This window comes from Chenopodium album, chromosome 27 (assembly GCF_948465745.1).
Source record: "Chenopodium album chromosome 27, dcCheAlbu1.1, whole genome shotgun sequence".
Lineage (NCBI taxonomy): Eukaryota > Viridiplantae > Streptophyta > Magnoliopsida > Caryophyllales > Amaranthaceae > Chenopodium > Chenopodium album.
The window spans coordinates 25229954-25251693 of NC_137860.1; the positions used below are offsets into that span (position 1 = coordinate 25229954).

At 37.2% G+C, this 21740-nt stretch overlaps 1 protein-coding gene across 1 annotated transcript; it reads right to left on the minus strand.

The window, feature by feature from the left end:
* Nucleotides 1–281: 281 nt before the first annotated feature.
* Nucleotides 282–3570, minus strand: LOC145620870 (inorganic pyrophosphatase 2-like). Its single transcript, XM_081675590.1, has 5 exons — nucleotides 3219–3570; nucleotides 2957–3078; nucleotides 2641–2845; nucleotides 1023–1361; nucleotides 282–565 (listed from the first exon to the last, which is right to left on the minus strand). The coding sequence occupies exons 1-5, from the start codon at nucleotides 3354–3356 to the stop codon at nucleotides 374–376; spliced, it is 996 nt and encodes a 331-aa protein (XP_081531716.1). The 5' UTR covers nucleotides 3357–3570; the 3' UTR covers nucleotides 282–373.
* Between the last annotated feature and the right edge of the window lie 18170 nt (nucleotides 3571–21740).

Below are 21740 nucleotides of genomic sequence, written 5' to 3' on the forward strand. Positions count from 1 at the left end.
AAACGAAGGTAATATAATTTCTCTCTTAACTAGCATAGTTCTCTATAGTATACTACCAATGTGATTAAGAGAACATGCATATATTAAATAACATTTGAGAGCCCTATTTACAATTGCACAATCAAATTCTCCAACCATGTTATCGGCTCTATTCTCAAAAGCAATTGTACTACTAATTATTCCCTCCGTCTCTAAAAGGTTACTCCATATTACTAAAAATGGAGTAGTAATAATCAATTTCAAAATCAAAAGCAGTTGAAAGTTGAAACACAACCAAAAAAAGGAGAAAATTAAAGTGTACACAAAAGTATGAGGTTTACACGTCTAAACTATTAAGCACTAAGCCCTGCCACACATAAAAAACGTGATTACATCAAATTCCAAGTAAAAGTGAAGAACCTCTACCTAAAACTGAAGTTACTGGTACTGGTAGCATGCTTATTTGATTTTGTCCCAATAGTTTCTTCACTCGTGAACCCCTTGTTGATATCCTGTTCTTTGAGATGCCGAAAGATACGGATCTTGGATTATATGGATGCATTATACAACTATTCTGCGGTCCAGCCTGCATGTGATGAGACAAAAACTAATTAAAAGACGGATTATGAGATACATAAGGCTTGAGATCCGTTCATTCAATGTGAATATGTGATTGAGGAATTAAAACGATGGGGATTTGAACCTGTAACCTAATAAGTACAGAGTCGATTTCTAAAACATTTAGAAAGCATACACAAAATCAAAAGGGTATATTTCATTCAAGGGTATATTTCATTCATTTAGTTGCTTCATAATATGAGCAACAAAGGTTAGATACATATTTTTTTTAAGATACATAAACCTAAGGTTCAATCCCCAAAAGAAAAAAGGTTTTTAAAAAAAAAAGAGGGATTATTGATTAGTTTAAATTTTTTTTATTCTACCAAATAACATTGACAAAAAGGGTTTTGACTCCAACCCTCCCCTTTCTATTAGTAGTAGTGTTACATGAAGTAAACAAGAAAAAGTGTCTAAATAGGTACTCGAAGAGCTTGAGGCATGGCATCATGGGATGAAATCGGCAACGACTCGAATTTGCAATCAAGGTTGAAGAACTGGTTGGCATCAGCATTGGTGAAAATAGCTTGAATGAGTGACAATAGAACTCGTTCGAATTCGGCCCCGTCGGTCCATTCATGGATTTTGGCTTTGATAAGCTTTGGATTGTTTGAGATTAAATCCCAAACAGGGAAGTCTTTCCTTGGCATAAGATAGTCACTTTCTCTAAGTCTTAAAGAAGGGCAATAATCTCCAATTCCATCTCCTAAATAGATGAATTTCTTGTTTCCATGCTCACATAGTAGCCTTTTAATCACTAGGCCCTGCAATTTTTTTTTCAATAATTCAAATAAATAAGTAAAATAACTACACAAATGAGCTCTAAGTAAACATGTAGTATTAATGATAATACTATATTAATGATATAATGAATCTAGAGATTTATAGAAATCATGGTATTATTGCTTTCACATGATTCATGTTACTCATTACCCTCCATATGGAAACAAAATATTGAGTATGATTATGTCTACACTTGGACTTGGAGATCACTAAAAAAAAAAGTCCAAAACTAACTTTGGCAAAAAAAATAAAATAAAATAAAATAAAATAAAATTGTATGAAGTTAGGTTTTCATCCAACGTGGTAGATTATATGTGGTTAGATTTTCCTTCAACGTGGACCAAGTACGGAGTACATTGTAATCAAGCTTACATGTATACCAAGTAGGGGTGAGCATAACAGGGTACCCTGTAAAAATTCCAGGAACCGGAATCGGAACCGGAACCTGTTGCAACAGGTTCCTCAAAATGGGAACCGGAACCGGAACCTGTTGAACAGGTTCCCAGAAATTGGGAACCGGAACCGGAACCTATAGGTTCCGGTTCTGATTCAGGGTACCCTGTATTATAAAATACTCACTAACTTTTTGTAGATTTTTTAATAAAGAAATGGTTAGTCACTAATTTATAATGTTTACAACTCGCAAATAAGACAAACTAATAGTAGTTGTCTTACAAATTTAATATATATATTTTTGTAATTGCAATTTTGATACATATTATTTAAAAATTGAGTACAAATTAATGTATAATTAAAAATTAAGTGATATTTTTATCAGGTACAGGGTACCCTATAGGTTCCGGTTCCAAAAATTTGAGAACCTGATCCGGAACCTGTTACAACAGGTTCTCCAATTTGCTACCCGGAACCGAAACATCTTGTACAGGTTCCGGTTCCGAAACCTGCGGTTCCTAACAGGTTCCGGTTCCGATTCAGGGTACCTTGATTTTTTGCTCACCCCTAATACCAAGAACTCAAAATACCTTTTAAATACAGAGTACCTTTTAAATATGTCTCAAATAATTAACTTCTTTTTTTTTCAATAAAAAAACTCTAAAATTGACCAATCATGAACAATAAGACTGAATTCGTATTAGAGTAGTTTCTCGTGAGAAGAGTTTCCTAATATTTTTTATCACCTTAAAAATTTTCAAATATATCACCCCGCGGCCGGCCCCACCCCTACAAGCTACAGCCTCACACATAAAAAATACGGAGTAATACTTGGAATTTTGGAAATGTAAATAAATAAAAATTTACCTTGCACATGTTAGGAGGGCAGGGGTTGCAACATCCATGAGGAGACTTGGTAAAATCATGGTGTGGTAAAATCCTTAATCTTCCTTCTTCGTCAACATAACCCGGATTTGTGTTAATCTCTGAGAAATAATCACTCAACCCAAGATGATCCAATATTGTTTCAATGAAGAATGTATTTGCATCACTCACTATCCTCAATTCACACCTATTTCATTAACAAAAATTAATTAAAAATTAGATAAAAGTCAAAATTTATTCTCTAATTTGAAATAATACCCAGAAAAATTAAATATTTTTTTTTTTAATGTTAACATACCCTGCAGCACGAGCGGCTTTAATCGCTGGTACAATTCGAGGATGAATTGGAGTTCTTTTCAAAACTTCAACAATATCATTAATCGTTACTCCTTTTTCATGCATTTCCTTCATCAATGCATCCTGTAAAAAAATAATTAAATTCAGAATTAATTCAATATAAAAAAACAGAGGAAAACAGAGGATTAAAAAACAGAGTATGAAAAACAGAGGATTAAAACTAAAAACAGAGGATTAAAAATAAAAACAGAGGAAGTACTCACCATCATAGAATTCCAAGGCATAGAATTAAGGAGTTGATTGAAACGATTTGTAAAACCGAATTCATCAACAACCCAATTATCACTATCACAATCAATAATAGTTTTATCAAAATCAAAAACAACAATTATTCCTTCCATTCTTGAGAAATTTGACAGAAGAAAATTGGGACTTTTTTTTCTTTAAATCTGGTGAAATGGGTCTAAATTTGGTTGAGTACTAAACTAGAAGTATAGTGGGTATTTATAGTTTGAAGAACAAGAATAGTTTTTTTTGACAAAGAAGAACAAGAATAGTTTGATGCCAAAGAATATTACGTTTTTGTGCGTCTTTGTAAGGCGAGCCATTAAAGACTCCAGCTTTCTAGGTTTACAAAATTAATTAATTACACGTTTTATTTGTTAATCTAGTATTTTCTGGTACAGCTTTTTTGATGCCGTGGATCAATTTTATTGAGGGTCTTTTAGCCGTTGGATGAGGTGGACCTATTGAATCTATGGGTTTTTATTTAATTAATTTATTTTAAGTGGGCTTATAGTCTTATAAAAAAATAAAATAAAATAAAATACTAGTAAAAAAATTTGGTTTTAGTGGATTCTTAACATACACAAGTACAAATAGTAGCATTTAGTAGTTAGAGTACTACTCCCTCTGCTTTTAAATACTTGCACCATTTTTCCATGCGCAAAATTTTAGGAGAAATTGGAGAGAGTAATAAACTAGGAGGTAGTGGGGTAGTTGAGAAAATAAAAAATTGTAAAAAGCAAAAGTAGTAGAAGAATAGGAGGAGAAAGACTGAAAGAGTATTATGTTGGATCCACTAAGGATATGTTCACATTTACTGAACTTAGCTGAACAGATCTAAACTAAACTGAACTGAACTGAGCTGAAATGAATATTTTATAAGAGAGGGAAATTATGAGCTGAACTGAACTGAACTAAACTGATTGGAGTTGAACTAAACTGAACTGAACTGAAATTAAGTAAATGTGAACAAGCCCTAAGTGTGAGAAATGAATTAAATATTGTAAAAGTTTTTCAAAAAAGAAAATGAAACAAGTATTTAAAAAACGGCCGAAAAAGAAAAGTGGAGCAAGTATTTAAAAACGGAGGGAGTATATGTATTCAATTTTAAGGGGCCGTTTGGTTGGAGTTAATAATCAAAGGGAAAGGGAATGAACATGTCTCATTCCCGTTGTTGCTATTTGTTTGTCAATTATTTTATTCCCATTACCCTTTTTTATTTTTGAGTTTACCCAAAATCAGTCCACATTGATTCCTAACCCCTCCCCTTACTTTTCCATTCCCTTTCCTACACCACCATATATACACCAGCAACTAGTTACCCCCATCGCCTAGCCACCTCGCCGGAACTCGCAACAGCTCCCTACCCCTCGCCGAAATTCGCAGCAGCTTCCCCATTCCTCGCCAAAGTTATTTTTTGCAACGACAATCACTATTTAGCAACGACTTTTGCCGTTGTCAAAAACTAGTTTTCTTGCAGTGCGTTCAAGCTCATTTATAACACGAGCTTTAAATTTTGTTCAAGCTCGGCTCATTTATTAAATAAACGAACATGAACGAGCTTCAACCGAGCCTGAATCCGAGTAGTTTATTGGTCGGCTCGGTTCATTTACACCCCTATTTAAATCCAGAGAAAACGGGTGGGTTTTTGGGATGGCAATTGGTTATATAAAAGAAATAGGAGGGGATATAAGGGAATATACTTGAGGATTTTAATGTCCTACTTTGAATCGCACCTTACCAAATTACGTACAAATTAATTTTCAAAAATAGAATATTCTTTAGGTTTCTCCATGGGATAGAAGGAAGGTTCTTGCCGTTTCATGGTTGGTATTTTACTTAAGTTTTAGCTTTTCTGTATGATCTCATCTCTCAATACCACCAAAGGATTTATGCTCCTTTTGTTTTTGACAAAACAATATTTACACTTCCAATTTCAAACTTTAGGGGAACATTGTTTTATACTTTTATTCTTTGGCCCTTTCTTTTGGGAATCATACAATGGATTTTGCTTCTTGCAGCATATGCCAATAAGGTTTTCATTATGTGGCAATAGTTATCGTTGTTATTCCTTCATATCCAGTGTTTAATTGTGTATATATTAAAATAAAGTAAGAATATAATGCATTTTTACAATATTGTAACAAATTATCAATGTAGTAGGTCTAATTTCACACAAGGTTATAAAAAAAGATAAAAATAAAATAAAAACTAGTAAAAATTACAAATATATGATAATAAATTAATAATCTAAGAACAAAAAGAATTAGCGGGTGTACATATTCGTACCTACTCTACCATCTAACAATTATACTTAAGGAGATTCACTCATGGGGTGATAGGGTGGGATACATACGTGTTATGGGACATGGAGCATGGTATATATTCTCGCGATTAACTGATTATATGGCCTTGTTTGGTGAATAGCTTAAAGCTGAAAGCTGAAGCTGATTATATTAGTTGATTTTGATTAGCTGATTGTATTAAGTATTAATTCATTTGACTAACTTATTTTATTAGCTGATTGTATAAAAGTATTTGGTAAATAGTTGATAGCTTAAAGTTGATTGAGTATGTGAAATGACCAATAAGCTAATTGTGAGGTAGGTAATTTGGTAGGATTTTAAATTAAATGGGGGTATAAGTGTCATTTCACCATAAATTAATGAATAAGCTAATTGAACAAAAAGAGCTTATTTAGTGGAATAAGCTCTTCAAATAAGCTTCCCACCAAACACCTTGAATCAACTTATTTAATAGTCAATAAGCTAATATTGGTCAAATAAGCTAATTTTACTCAAATAAGCTGTTTACCAAATACAACCATAGAATAATCTTTATTATAATACTATGATTGTAATTCTGCTAATTAAAACTCTATTCACTTCACATTATTTACTAAACTAAAAAATTTTTTCACTAATTCTTTATTATATTTCATTTTTATGTTTACTGATTTAAAACGAACTTAGTTTTACTAAAATGAAATTATTTTTACTAAATATAGTTTTTTTTCTAAAGCGAAGTGAATAAGGCCTAATTTGAAATCATCTATGGATTAAAAAAAAAAAAGTTATTTATAAGTACTTAATTTAGGGCCTGTTCACATGTACTACTGAACTGAACTGATTGGAGCTGAATTGAACCAAACTAAACTGAATAAAGCTAAAATGAATATTTAATGAGGGAAGGAAATTTTGAGCTGAACTGAATTGATTGGAACTGAACTGAAATTAGGTTGAAGTGAACAGACCCTTAGTTACACCCGTATACATGTAAGATTTACAAAGATTTTGTGACTAGAAAACTTCACTATTGGAATACCTAAGCTATTTTGGAAAATTTACCTCTTGGAATACAAAATTTATATTTATCAAATTTTACTTAAAAATAACTTTCTCGATTTTTTAAATCGCACCATTTGGAATTTTTATCATTCACACATTTTATTCGACCATCTTTTGTGTTTTATAGGTAAGAATAAACAGAGTCATGTGAGATTTTATAACATTCTGTATAAATTACACTTTTCAAATATCAAATTTTTATAATGTTTACTACAATTAAATTAAAGATATTAATGTTCAAAGTTTTGCATTAATAAGTGTGAAACATCAAAAGATGCTATTAAAAAAATAGAGGAAAGTGTTACAGATGAAACATTTCTATGGACATTTTCATACACAAGGTAATTTTGATCATGCTTATTCATCAAACACAAAAGCATCCGACGTATTACTGAAGATCATTTCAAAGGCAGTTTATCTTGTATGTAAAAAACTAAAAACAATTTAATTGACAAAAATTCACTATGAAGTCTCAACTAATGAGCAATTGTTTTTTTAATATAGAAACGCCATTATATTATTGCGTCACTATAAAAGAAACTGATTGTAAAACTCATTAGAAATGCAAGTTAATTATTAATCACTAAAAATTATATCTATTTTGTGATGTTGCAAGTTTTTTTAATTTTTTTTTATTTTATATTTGTCGAATTTATTAGTTTGTAATTGATGTCATTTTATTTAATAAGGTTAGTTTTTTGTGAGTTCTTTGGGTTTGTTTAATTGTGAACGAAATGATTTTTCTTATTTTAAACTTAGTGGACGATCCATCTATCACTAATTCACTAGTGTATAATCTACTCAATAGATTAGGAAACACTACCAATACTAAATTGCTAGAACTACAATGCTATCTAAAGCATCATACAATTTTATCTAATACCCATATCATTCTTCATTTTATTCATAATTGTTGAGTTTTCTCAACAACTTCGAATTCAACATAAATGATTTTGAGAAACTCGTCTACTTTTTTTTCTAGGTTATAAAAAAAATCCTAAATTTTATGTACGACAAATCTTATTGGGGAATGATGTGGCCCAAATCCATAATATAAGCTGTTACAATATTGTTTAACTTGTTGGCTTGTTGCTTCGTCATGTACAACCCCACACACTTCTAGGTGTTTGGTTAAGTGCAATGCTCTAACGTAACAATCTATAAACATAGTAATTATTTTAACAAATTAAAGAAGAAGAGCATGGTACGTTACAATAACAAAAGAATGATTGGTTGCTTGTAAAAAGGATCTTGTCTAGATGATTTAAAAGTTTGTGAAGAAGTTGAGATTTTGCCATAAATTAATCAATCATTTGTTAGAAACTTAGTAAAAGGTGTATTCTTGTGTCATAAACAAAAATTATTAACCTTTCTTACTAGATTCCAATTATTTGACGAGTCATCCTACCTCCACCCCCTTTTTTTGACATAGAAATGAATCATCATTTTCGTAGCTATTTGGCTAATTTCTTTCTTTTTTTTTTTTTTTTAAATCTTATAATAATAGTTGGGAAAAAGGCTCAATCAAGCAAGAAGATTATGCCGCCTTCGCTTTGTTTTTTATTTTTGGTTTTCTGTTTTTATTTTTTTTTTTTGTTTTTTTGAAAACAAAAAACCAAAAACTGAGGGTTTGTTTGGTATCAGTTTTGGTTTTCAGTTTCCTGTTTTTTTGAAAACCAAAAACCAAAAACAGGAAACAAGAAAAAGGTGTTTCCACTTTTCAGTTGTCAGTTTTCAAAATTATCGTGATTTTAATAAGTTTATATAATTTTTGATTCATTATGGGACACATATCATATACTTTTAAAAAACAAAAAACCAAAAAACAGAAAACCACAGCAATGCCAAACGAACCCTGAAAATAAGAAAAAGGTGTTTCACTTTTCAGTTTTTATAATTATCATGATTTAATAAGTTTGACTAATTTTTATTCATTATATCATATGATTTTGAAAAATAAAAAACAAAAAAACAGAAAACCACGGTGATGTCAAACAAAATCTAAGGTTTTAATTTTATAAACTCATGTTATTGTTTTTTAGTGAAAATTATACTCTCTTCGTTTCTTTTTTAGTGCAATCTTTGACATTGTGCAATACTATGTTGGCTAATGAAAATGCTACTTAAAAATATTTGTTATTGGTTGAAAGTTTGAAACCAAGTGATCGAGTTGTTGTTCTTCCAAAAAAAAAAAAAAAAAAAAAAAAAATAATAATAAACAAACAAACATGTGATAAGTTGTTTTTACATTATTTGCCATGTACTTGTAGATATATTTGTTCATGTCCAAAATCCAAATTGAAGTTTTTGCATTATGTGTCATGTACTTGTAGACATATTTGTTCATGTCCAAAATCCAAATTGAATTTGTAGTAAACATCATATAATATACACATGTCAGGCCCTAGCACAATAAACTGATTAACCAATAAAGATATCACAACCTTTAAAGTTGCATTGGACAAAATATAAAGACATAGATCTAACTCACTCACAAAACACGATTCCTAATTGAGAATTGAGAAAATAACTAATATTGCACTATGATATCTTAATACTCCATAGCAAGCTAAGTTAGACTTGTTTACCTCAAACATCATTAAATATTTAGGAAAATTCTCTTTGGTAACACCTGAGTTTTCATTTTTCTCTTTGATAAATTGTAAAAATTCTTCTTATTATTCGTAACATTATATTTTTTTTATACCAATGACATAATTATTTTTGATAAAAAAAATCTTTAAACCTAGTTATCTATCTTTTTTAATAATAAAAAAGTTTAAGAATATTTTTTTTAAAAAAACCAACCCCCTCCCCATCATCAGCCACCACCTTACCCCTTCCCCTAGCCGGTGGCGACTCCCAACCTTTCCCTACCCTGGCCAGCGGCAACCCCCACCCTTTCCTACCTTGGCTGGCGGCGAACCTTCCCCCTCCGTTTCCTGCCGGCGACCCCTAGAGGATTTCCCTTTCTTTTTTAAGAAATCAACCCACTACCCCCCAAACAACAACCCAAGCCCCTCCCCTTATCGGCTTGCTGGCCCCCATCCGACCCCTCCTCTAGCCGACGACCCCATCCCCATCCCTCGATCTCCATTTCCCTCACTCCCGACGCCTCCACCCCTCCCTTCCCTCCATTTCACATAAGTTTATTCAATTATGTAAATTAGGGTTCCGGTAATTCGCAAATTGGTTCAATGCGTTCGTATTTTTTAAAGATGGTGAGGTGAGAGGAAGGATAGAGGGTAAAGGAAAGGTCGCCGGCGGCCGATTTAGGATTTCCGGAGGGGGAGTGGTTTTTTTTTAGGGTTTCGGGGAAGGGAGTGCTGGTTCAAGGGGTTAGGGTGGAGGCGCATCCGGCCAGGGAGGTGTCGCGGCGCAGGCGTGGGTTAGGGCAGCTGGAGTGGTGGCCTAGGGAAAGGGGTCACTTTTACATTAAATAATTTCTAAAATTATTTAAATGTAAAAAAAAATAAATTAACTATCGTGAAATATTTAGTGAAAACCTTCATTAATGTTATTTTTGATTTAATATAAAAAGTTCAAGTTTACCATGAATAAAATATTTTTTGGCAACTCACCACTGAGAAAATTAAAATCTTAAGGTATACCACAGAGAATTTACCAAATTTATATGATAGGCTTCTCTTTCTTTCTTTCTTTCTTTCTTTCTTTCTTTTTTCTAAATATTGAAGGCAACATAAACTTAATAGCTTTCAAAGACAATAACCAACCTTTTTCCAAACCAAAAAAAAAAGACACAATAGTCAAAGCTATATGCATTTAAAATGCAGCCATATGAGCCCCATGCATATGTCCAACTAATGGCTCATTTTTTGAAGATCTAATATTTGTTCCCTTGGGATCGATAAACCCTAAGAAAGTTTTTCTAATTGCATCTAAAAATTTAAAGCGGCAAGAATGTCTATTAGTAGAGCTGTTAATTCGGGTTTGGGTCGGATCAATGTAGGTTAGGTCAGATTCAGGTCGAGTCATGTCAGGTTGATGGACTCATCTATGTCGGTCGGGTTAGGATTGGGTCATGCGTCTTATCAGTTTTAGGTCGGGTGAAGTTCGGGTATAGTTCATTTCAGTTCATGTCGCAGCATTCCACAGTACCCAGTGGCGGAGCCAGGATTTTGAACCGGGGGGGACAGACTACAATCGTTCCATAATTTATCAAAAAAAAAAAAAAAAAGAACACATGTTTATTACTTGAAATTTAACTTAAAAATTCAAAATGCATAGTCATACAATCGTAGAAAGATGAAAAATAATTACATATTTTTATGGGGTTTCATTCTTTTAAACATGAATTGATAGAGGACGGGTCTCCATTGGTTAGATTTGTTCGAATTAGATGAACCATTTTACCTTTCATAATTAAATTGAAAAGTATATTCTCCCTTCGTGTTTTTTTAAGTGTTACAGTTTGACTGGCACATAGTTTTAGGCATTTTAATTGACTTAAATAAAATAAGAGGTAAGTGGGGTAGTTGGAGTATTAAAAAATTGTAAAAGAAAGATAGTGTGGTTAATAAGTTTATTGAAAAGTAATGAATGTGAGAGTATAGATATCCCTACCTTATAAAAATTACAAGAAAACTCTTATGAGTAGTGTGCTTTCAATTTTACCCTTCAAAATGTTTATTTACACAATTATCCTCAATTACTCTTATTAATAGTATGTTTTCAATTTTATCCTTCACAATATTTAGTTACACATTTACTCACGATTACTACTTTTTATTTTTAAAAAAATGTGTTCAAGCAATTGATACACCAAAGCGGCAAAGCATTACAAGATCAGATGACAATGTTTAGTGTTCTAAATTTTGCAGTAGACGAAGAGATGAGAGCAAATCATTGAGTACAATAAAGATAATAAAGGTAATAGCTAAGTTGCAAGACTTGCAACAAAGGTGTTGACCGCTAAAAACTTTTGGTATGCAGAATGGAGGTTATACTACATTAATCGTGCCGCATATATTGTGTTATCAATCTATCATAGGATCGATGTTTAGAGTAATATACCTATATAATTTGCAATAATATTGTTGTAAAAATACAATGAAGTAACCCCGGTAATCCGTTCAAAAAAATAAAATAACCCCAATAATAGTGTTGAGGAGTATACAATAACCCATATCACACTATCAAGTAACCCTATAACGTGGTTCTCAAAAAAAAAAATTAAAAAATAAATAAACCCTATAATATTAGCTGAAACCGAGTAATCCATATAACACTGACAAATAAACCCCTATAACACTAATTAACGAAGTAATCCTGGTCACACGGTGTAATAGTACAAGCCACATTTAAGAGTTTGTGTTTAGAGCCTATTCAGATTGACTAAACTGAGCTGAACTTAAATAAATTGAATTGAACTGAACTGACATTATTGAAGCTGAACTGAACTGAATATTTTATGAGAGAATGAAACTAAGAACTTAACTGAACTTGTTAGAGCTGAACTGAAAATAATCTGAAGAGAACATGCCCTTAGTATGATAGAGAGTTTAAAGTAATTCTAATAATACGAAATACAAGTAAAATATAGACGTGTTATATTAATCATTTCATGTTTAATTGATTCGTCTTAGTATGTACTTTAAATATATCAAACATTTGCATTTAAAGAACTTAATATCTTTTACAGTTCTCTTACTAATTCTAATGTGTATGTTGCTAAAGTTTAGAACATTGCAAAGATACACGACAGTCCACATTCGTCTATATACAAATATTTATAATAACATAATAGTATGCAAACTAGCATAAGGCGCAGCATAAGGACTAATTACAATGACTTTTCTCGAAACACTAGCCATACCGCGAATCCCTAGTAATAAAAAAAAAGTGGTAGTGGGTTTGGGTGGGGACCATGAGAGGAGAGAGATATAATATTTTAATATAGTTTTTTGCCAAAAAAGGAAGTGTAACACTTATTAAAACACGACCGGATTTGGTAAGTGTAACACTTATTAAAACACGGAGGGAGTATCAATTACCAAATTTCATGTTTAAAACTACGAAGTTTCGAATAATGTGTAAATATGAAAATTTCAGTTATAATGATTTAACTAAGGGTGCGTTCTATTCACTTGATTTTTACAGTTATAATGATTTAACTAAGGGTGCGTTCTATTTACTTGATTTTTTACTTATCTGAACTAATCTAATCTTATCTGAATTTACCTAATCTTAGGGTGCGTTCTATTCACCTGATTTTTACTTATCTGAAGTTATCTGAACTTACCTGAACTTATCTGAATTTATTAGAATTTATTAAAACTTATTTTAGTTGTAATTTGTATTTGGATAACCCTTATCAGAACTGATTAAACCTTATCTGAACTTAACTGAACTTATCTTAACTTATTACACCTGAAATAAGTGAAAATAAGGTGAACAGAACAGACCCTTATCTGAACTTATTAGCCCTTATTAGAACTTATTTTAGTTATAAATTGAACTTGGAAGCCCAGATTAACCCTTATCACAACTTATTTGAACTTATTTTTCCTGAACTTATCTTATCAAAACTTATTTTTCCTTGAACTTATTAACCTTGACCTGAACTTATCTGAACTTTTTTTCCTAAAATAAGTGAAAATAAGGTGAATAGAATAGGACCTAAATATTAAAGATTATTTAACAACCTTAACAATAACAATTTTTAATTCAATATTTCAACACAACTCAATAAATTCGGTGGTGAGAAACTTGTTAGAGTTATAAATTGACTGTTACTAAATATTACGACACATAATCTCATAATTAAAAGTGAAATTGCTATGGATATCCTCAAAATGTGAGGATTTAGTCCATATATGATATTGTAGAACTAAACACATACATACTAGTAAAGCTGTCAAAAACTGACCTAACCCGAGAACTCGACGTGAACCGGCAATGATCTAAACTCAACCTGTACCCGGACAATAGGGTGAAACTAGTGACCTGTAACCCAACCTGAAACTGACCATATGTTAACCAACAACCGATTTGATTCAATACTTTTTTACCTGAACTCGAACCTGCTCCCGCCCTGAGAGTAACCGTCAACCGATTTAATCCGACCCAACAACAATCTGAACCCGAACTCGTACCCGTCCCAATTAGAACCTGTACCCGAGTCATGGAAAGTTTAATAAAATTTATATGCCTTTTGTTTAACTTATATACTGATACAAATCTGTAAACCCACAATCCGATTCAGTTTGTATACCTTTTGTTCTCTATTACTCATATATAAGTTTAATAAAATCTTGATAATGTTGATCAAATTATGGAAGGCGTAATTATATAGGTTCAACTTGAGCACATCGATATTTATTGGAATTGAACTTGAACCAAAACCCAACTCAACACTAACTCGAACCTGAATGTACCATCTATTAACCCACTCAAACCTGACCCACACACAACCCGAACCTGAAATTGAATCCGATCTGAATTTGGCTCGAATTAAACCCGACATATATCCGAAAAGGTGAATGACCCAGAATAAACTCAACTGAAATTTACCCGACCCGAACTTGAACCTGATATGAAGCTAGACTGACCCGACATAACCTGAACCTAATTTAACCTGAGACATGATTTGACCCAACCTAAATCCGACTTGAGTACCCGAATGACAACTCTAAATATTATTTTTCTTAAAAAAAGGTTAGTAGTCATAATTTTATGCCTTCTATTTTTTTTTTTTTTTTTTTTTTTTTTTTTTTTGGATAACTTCGTCTCTAACTTCCACTACTTTAACCATATCACTTCCATGTACAACTTCTCTTATTTTTATTATTTTAGTTAAAAAAATTCTATACCAGTATAACTTCCACATAATTCCTATTCTTTTACATATACATACGCGTATACGACATACATATATTCCGTGCGTTAGACAGATACACTCTCTTAAAAATAAAACAAAACTCTAACTGAGTTAGAGTACATGCCACAATAATAAAAGATGTTACTTGGATCTGTGAGACTCGTGAGAACTTTTATCAATAACCTAACTATTCAATTTAGAGTTGTTCATGGGCGGGGCAGCCTGCTAAGACCGCCTAACCCGGCCCGCAAAAAGGGCAGACTCGGAGGGCTTGGACAACCTTTTTGAAAAAAATTGGATATTTGGGCGGGGCTAGGCCCGGCCCGTCCCGTCCCATTAATAAAAAATGGACGGGTATGGACAAGAAAAATATATCATAGGCTAGCCCGCCCGGCCCGTTTATTAATTATTTATTTTAATTTTATATTTTTATCAATAACACTTATTAAATAAGTTTTTTCTTTCATATATTTATAAAATTTCAATCTTTTTTCTTTTTTTTTTTTTTAATTTCATTATCATTTATGAACAAAAATTTTTAAGACAATTCTACCAAAATAAATTTAGCATAAGTAAATAATAAAAGATTAAAAAGTGTTATAAAAAAATAAAACAAAATTTTATGGCCCGTTAGTCCGCGGGCAAGCCCAACCCATTTAATAAGTGGGCATGGACAAAGTATTAAGCCTAATTATATATCCCTAGATTCTAGTGTATGTAGCTCTACCTACACTCCCTCTGAAACGATGTGTTTAGCTTCCTTATTAACCCAGTATCTAAACCCATCAAAATGACACGCTTCATAAAACCATCGAGATTGCTCGTCGACAATGAGATTTCTAGCAAGTAATGATCTAACTATTGAACACTCCCCAAACTACCTCCATGGTTCTTGTTTTGAGTGTTTTTGTCCCTCGGGAGAGTTACAACTCGAAGACTGGTCCGGTGCGGCCTGTACCTGCCAAACAAACGGAGACACCGGTTGGTTGGTGCTCCGCCTCCGACGATCAAGTTAGTAACTTGAAAGGAGAGAAAAAGGTGCGGAAATTTAGGTGGGTATCTGCTCGGATTCCAAGCTCAGATGTCTCTATCAAAGGGACAGTTTGTAATATATGGTAAAAACGTGCCCTCCAAAAGAGGGGAATCTCCCTATTTATAGGGTCCTCGGGAATTGTGCCCCTGACTAGGTCACAGAACCCTAATCAGTGGTGGGCTGCGCCGCATTGCAGCTTTCTCGGGATTTGGGCCTGAAGGCCGCCATTTCCCAAATATCTGGGATGACACGTGTCAAGCAGGGATAGGTCCGCTTTGGACCACCCTAGGGCTGACACGTGTCACCCTCTGGTTGGTCCACATGGCTGGGTAAAATTACCCTAAACATTTGCCCCTCACAGATGTGACGTGGCACGCCACGTGGCATCTGTGACATGCGTCACGCTCTGGTTGGTGGTAATTTTACCGCAAAATATTTGCTATTCACCATCTGAGTAAATTACAGGATTACCCCTGAATTTACCCTCCTTATATAGTTGTTTACCCTCATTATTTTTGTACGTTTCACAAAAATTTTCAAGAGAGAACTTTGAGAAAATCTTGAGAGAGAGAGAGCAGAAGTCACCCGTCTGAGTCAAGCGAAAGTTTAAGAAAACTCATCCTCATCAACATAGGCGGACCCGTCTACCTTCAGATATCAAATCTAAAGGTACCGTCTCTGACTCTCTCAGCTCTTTTTCATTTTACACCGCTTGTACATATTTCTTGCAATAAATGAAAAAGAGTCCAACACACACGGCACAACCAAGGTTAGAGTCCAGCCGGTCACCAGGGACGGCTGAGTCTAGGACTGGTAGTGCCGTCTCAGGGTGTTGGGACCACCCTTATGCTTGGATTCCGACCATTTGCGCGTCTGTGCAGGACACAATGGCTCGGACTATGCAGGCGGCACAAGATCCAAATTATAGGAGCGAAGGCTCAGGTGGCCAAACGCCTGAGGGAGAGACGTCTGGCTCAGAGCACCAGACGGCTCCGGAGAGATCCTCTCCGCGCGGCCCCCCAACCCCTCCAGACTCGTTTTTGGACGAGTGCGACCAAGGCGGTGATGAGGCCGCCTCAGCTTCTGCCTCCCAAGATGGGGAGGAGACGGGGAGCGGATTCACCGTCTCCTCTTCTGAAAGTAGTGACGATCTTCCTCCGCTTGAGGATAGCGAGGAAGAAGAGAGGAAGAAGTGGAAGGAGAAGGATGATCCTTACAAAATCTACGTCTCCAACAAAGATAGGGACCTCATGGAGAAGGGCCTTAAAAATTTTCAGAAGATGCACCCGTTAGGAGACGGGTATAAAATCAGGGTGCCTCCTGCAGACGGCACCATTTCTTGGGAAGACGATGAACGAAACGCCTACGGCTATTTCTGCTGTTATGAGGCGGCGTTCAAAGCTGATCTTCGCTTCCCCCTTCACCAGGCGGTGAAGGCAATTTTGAGAGGCTACGGCCTCGGAGTCTGGCAACTTACCCCCAATTCTTGGGCAAACATTTTGGGGTATGTTGCCGCCTGTGAGTTCCAAGGAATTCACCCCGGCTGGGAAGCTTTTGCTAAGATGCACTATCTTAGCCGTAACCCAGGCGAATACAGAGCGTGGTACACTCTAACCACGTTCCCTCAATATATGATGACCTTGGATAAGGTCTAAAAATTCGACGGTTGGAAGCACAGATTCTACCTGCTGACGGCTCCAACCAGGCGGGAGAACTACGAGCTCCGCCAATACAATAAGAAGCCCAATCTACTGGGCCGGAAATGCTGTCTTCCCCGGATCCCGGATGAGGACTTTGACAAAATAATTGAGGCTGACTTCTTCGGCCTCACAGACGCGACACTGTCAACCGGGGAGACAATAAAATTCCCCAAGAACTGGATCCCTAAAAGCGCCTGGCTTAGGGATGAGTGATTCCTAGCCGCCTGCGGGCTAGGAAACATGTTCACTAGACGTATGCGCCTGAATACATATCCGTCTGTAGTACTTTTGTATCGGAATCGTTTTTGATGATGCTGTACTAATCAATTTCTTTTTTTATTTCTTGCAGAGGAAGCTTTGAACATGTTGCCAGACGAGAAGACTCCTAGGCGGTCCTCTGCTCAAATCCGCAGAGACCTGGCAGAGGCTCAGGCGGCGGAACTCCGGGCCAAGGTAAAAACGCCTGACTCTTTCTAGAATTTGCTTCAAAGTTTTCTTTCTCCGACTGCTAACATTAACTTGTTTATTTTCTTAGGGAGGAGAGGTGGACAAAACGTTTGAGAAGAAGCTCAAACGGGCAAGGGAGGAGACCACCGCCTCTACCCCCAGCAAGACCTCCAAGAAAGCAGCCTCCACCGCAACTCCCAACGCACCAGTCGGGAAAACTCAGATGCGGATAGGGGGGAGAAAAGAGAGGGTGAGTGGCGCTCTCGGCCTCGACCTCGCCAACCCCCTATCCGCAACCGCGGGGTTCACCGCGCCTGCCAACAGCTCTAGCCTGGCCGGCTCTGCAAGTAAGAACCCTTTTGAATCCCCGCCTGAGCTGGGGTGGCCGTTGTGAGTGAAATCACACTCCCAGCAGACGTCATCCTCAGACGGTCGGAATCAGATTGGTGCTGCCTTAATTTCACACTCTGACGCTGATTATGGTGCAGATCAATCACCGTGCTGGCCAGACATCCAGAAGCATGCCAAGGCTATGCTGGAGGCGGTGAGAAAACGGGATAAGGATGCTATCCCGGGGATTGAGACGTTCAACCTTGAACGGATCTTGTCCCTCCTGACTGAGGTAAGACACTTGAATAATTTTTTCTCCAAGTTTTTCTCCGCCTGCAGTGCTAACCTTGTTTGCTTTTGCAGGCTCTTCTGCGGGTAGACGGGCTTAAGCGTCCTTACACCCGCAAGCGGGATGAGGTAAGACGGGCCAAGAAGTCCGCCACAGACGCCGATAATGTTGCTTTATACTCCAGTATCATTGACGAACTTGAAACTAAAGCAACCCAAATGACACAGGCGGCCAAGATTCAAGAGCTGGAGGCGGACTTGAGGACGGCGAAGCAAAGGGCGGAGGATGCTGAGGCGGCGCAAAAACAGGCGGAGGAGGACCTCCCCAAACTAAAGGAGGACCTCTAGAAGGCTCAACCGGACTTGGAGAAACTTTACGGTGTCTCCAAAGAGAACACCGATCTGAAGGCCAAGGTCACAAAGCTTGAGAAGGAGGTGGCCAAAGCTCAGGAGAACTTCCGAGCGACTTTTCAGGCGGAGCAAAACATCCTGGTTGCTGAGATGGCCGCCGACAATGACGCCATGATGAAGATCGCCTGGGCTGCCTTGTACCCAAACAAGGATTACGGCGTCTGGGCTCTGGCTCACAAGTACGCCGAGAAGGTGGTGTACCTGCGAGAGAAGGGCGAGCCGGAGCCTGAGTCTTTCGCCGTCTGGGCCAATACTGAGCATCCCGAGCCTGAGCTCCCTGAGACTGGTCATGAACAAGAGGTTCCCTCAGACAACGAGGAAGAAGGGGAGAAGGACCAGGAGGGGCCGCCTGCGGGGGTTTAATTTCAGCGGCTGTGTGCCAATGTCTTTTTTTTTTTCATCTGCGGCAGTATGCCAACCTTTTCTTTTCCGGCCTGTGTACCGAGTATATGTGTATTTACCGGCTGAGGAGCCGTGTTATCAAACAATTTCCCTTTCTTTCCCGGACGGGGTCCGGATAACAATTGATCCACCACAGTCGTTTGGCTGGGTGGAAGTTTAATGAATGCACCGACTAAGTCGGTTTTGATTACTTTGCGCTTGTGTTTGCACTTTAATTTTTGCATTTTTTGATTTTTGCCTAACTTATCAAAAGCATGCGGCGATCTCTGCCTAACTTATCAAAAGTATGCGGCTGTCCTTGCCCCTGGACGGCTGTGTGGTTGGTTTCAAGTGGAGTTGGTTGATTGACTTGGGAACGTTTGATGCTGCAAAGAGCATGATACGTTTGCAAGTCAATCAATCACAGTAGTGATTGCCCCAAACCAAGTACACAGCCGTTCATTAACAGGCGTTCCAATTACTAACTAGACGGTGTTGACCGTCTAGGTAGAGATTGCATAGCCATTGCACAACTCTTTTGCCCAAACGAGGATGTATGCAATTTAAAACGAAAAATGCTAAGTGAGAACTTCAGTCGGTCGCCGACTGATGTCATTGACATCGGGGTTCCGAAACTTGGTCGTTCCTTATACTGTTCAGGTCAGACGGCTATGGATGGGCTGATTCAGCCGTCCAATTGTGGCCGCCTGCATTGGTACGTAGAGTAAGCAGGTTGGCTTCTCTCTGCGACGATTGCACCCGAAGGGGTGTTGTCGGACGCCTTTGTCCATGTTGGGACAGGCGAATTTATGAAAAAAGTAGCCATCCGGCCATTGGCCTCTGGTCTAGGTTGAGACCGGCTGTATAGCCACTAAGCGGTTTTGTGCTTAGCTTAATTATCTGGCCATTGGCCTTTCGTCAGACAGACGTTGATTTAATTTCCAAGTATCAGACTCGGAGAAGTAAGAAAATGACCCGTCTGAGCAAAGCTTCAGACGACGTACAAAACTTAAAAAGATAAACAAAATTGAAAACAAAAAGCAATTTCTCATTAATGTACTTCTTGTTTACAAACATTACAAATCTCAGAAGTAGTATTTTTTCAAATTATCTACGTTCCAAGTTCTAGGCAGGCGCCTGCCGTCTGGAGTTTCCAGGCGGTAGGTGCCGTCTCTTACTTCTTCATAAATCCGGTAGGGGCCTTCCCAATTTGGAGTTAGCTTATCAAGCTCATTGGCCCTACCGGTTGCCTCCATTTTCCGTAACACTAAGTCGTCAACTTTCAAAGGACGCTTGTGCACTCTCTTGTTGTAGGCTCTTGTCATTCTCAGACGGTAAATCTCATGACGCAAGGCGGCATTGCCCCTGCGTTTTGGAAGTGAGTCCAATGCCAGGCGCATTGCCTCCCAGTTTGCCTCTTCATCATATAGCATGACTCTGAGAGTCGGCTCATAGTGTTCAATGGGCAAGACGGCTTCAGCACTGTAAACCATGAGAAATGGGGTTTCACCGGTTGCCCCTTTTGCTGTTGTCCGGATGGCCCATAGGACATGGATTAATTCTTCTGCCCATAAGCCACCGGCTCTTTCAATTTCTTCTTAATGCCGTTTGAGATCAGTTTGTTGAAGGCTTCAACTTGGCCGTTTGCTTGGGGTCGGCCGACTGATGCAAAATAACTTGAGATCCCTTGATCTCCCAACCAAGTTTTTAGCTGAGGCGTCTCAAACTGAAGACCATTATCAAACACCATAGACATAGGAACCCCACACCGGGTGATAACGTTCTTCCAGATGAAGGAGATGACGTCTGATGTCTTGATATTCTTTACCGCCTCAGCCTCTACCCACTTGGTAAAGTAATCCACAGCCACCAAGATGTAACGCTTTCCGCCTGGAGCAGGCGTTTAAGGACCTAAAATGTCCATGCCCCAATTTGCAAACGGGATTGGGCTGTGGATGGCCGTCAGATCAGTAGCCGGACGGTGAATAAGTTTGCAAAATTTTTGGCACTTGTCGCATTTCTTCACCAACTCCTTGGCGTCTGCCTCCAAAGTGGGCCAAAATTAATGTCGTCTGGCTCTGACGGCTAGGGATCTGCCGCCTATGTGGGAGGCGCAGAATCCCGAGTGCAAGTCTTCAAGAACTTCTTTCCCCTTTTCTGGGGGTTACACACTTCAAAAGAGGCTTCAGAAACCCCGCCTTGAAGATTTCTCCATTTCTCAACTCGAAGCTTGCAGCTCGCTTTTTCGGGACGGCTGCCTCCTGTGGCGAATCAGGAAGTGTACCGTCTGAGAGGTATGCCCGGATGCCATCCATCCATGTAGAGCTTCGGTCCAGGATTCTAATGGGATCTTCATAGATGCTTCTTTTTTCAAGAACTTCCCAAAAGACTGACCGAGGCGTATCATGGCAGGCGGAGGATGCTAGTTTTGACAAAGCATCCGCCTAGTTGTTATCAGACCTGGGTACTTTATTCAAATGAAACTCCTCAAGTGACCCAGCCTCCTCTTTGACCGCCTGAAGATATTTGATCATAGCCGGGTGAGTTGCCTCAAATTTTCCCTCATACTGGCTAACGACCAACTGTGAATCAGAGTAGGCGTCAATTTTTGTTGCCCCTGCCGCCTTACACATGCGGATTCCGGCTAGCAGGGCTTCATATTCCGCCTCATTGTTTGAGGCCTGAAACTTGAACCGTAGTGCATACTCATATCTGTCCCCCTT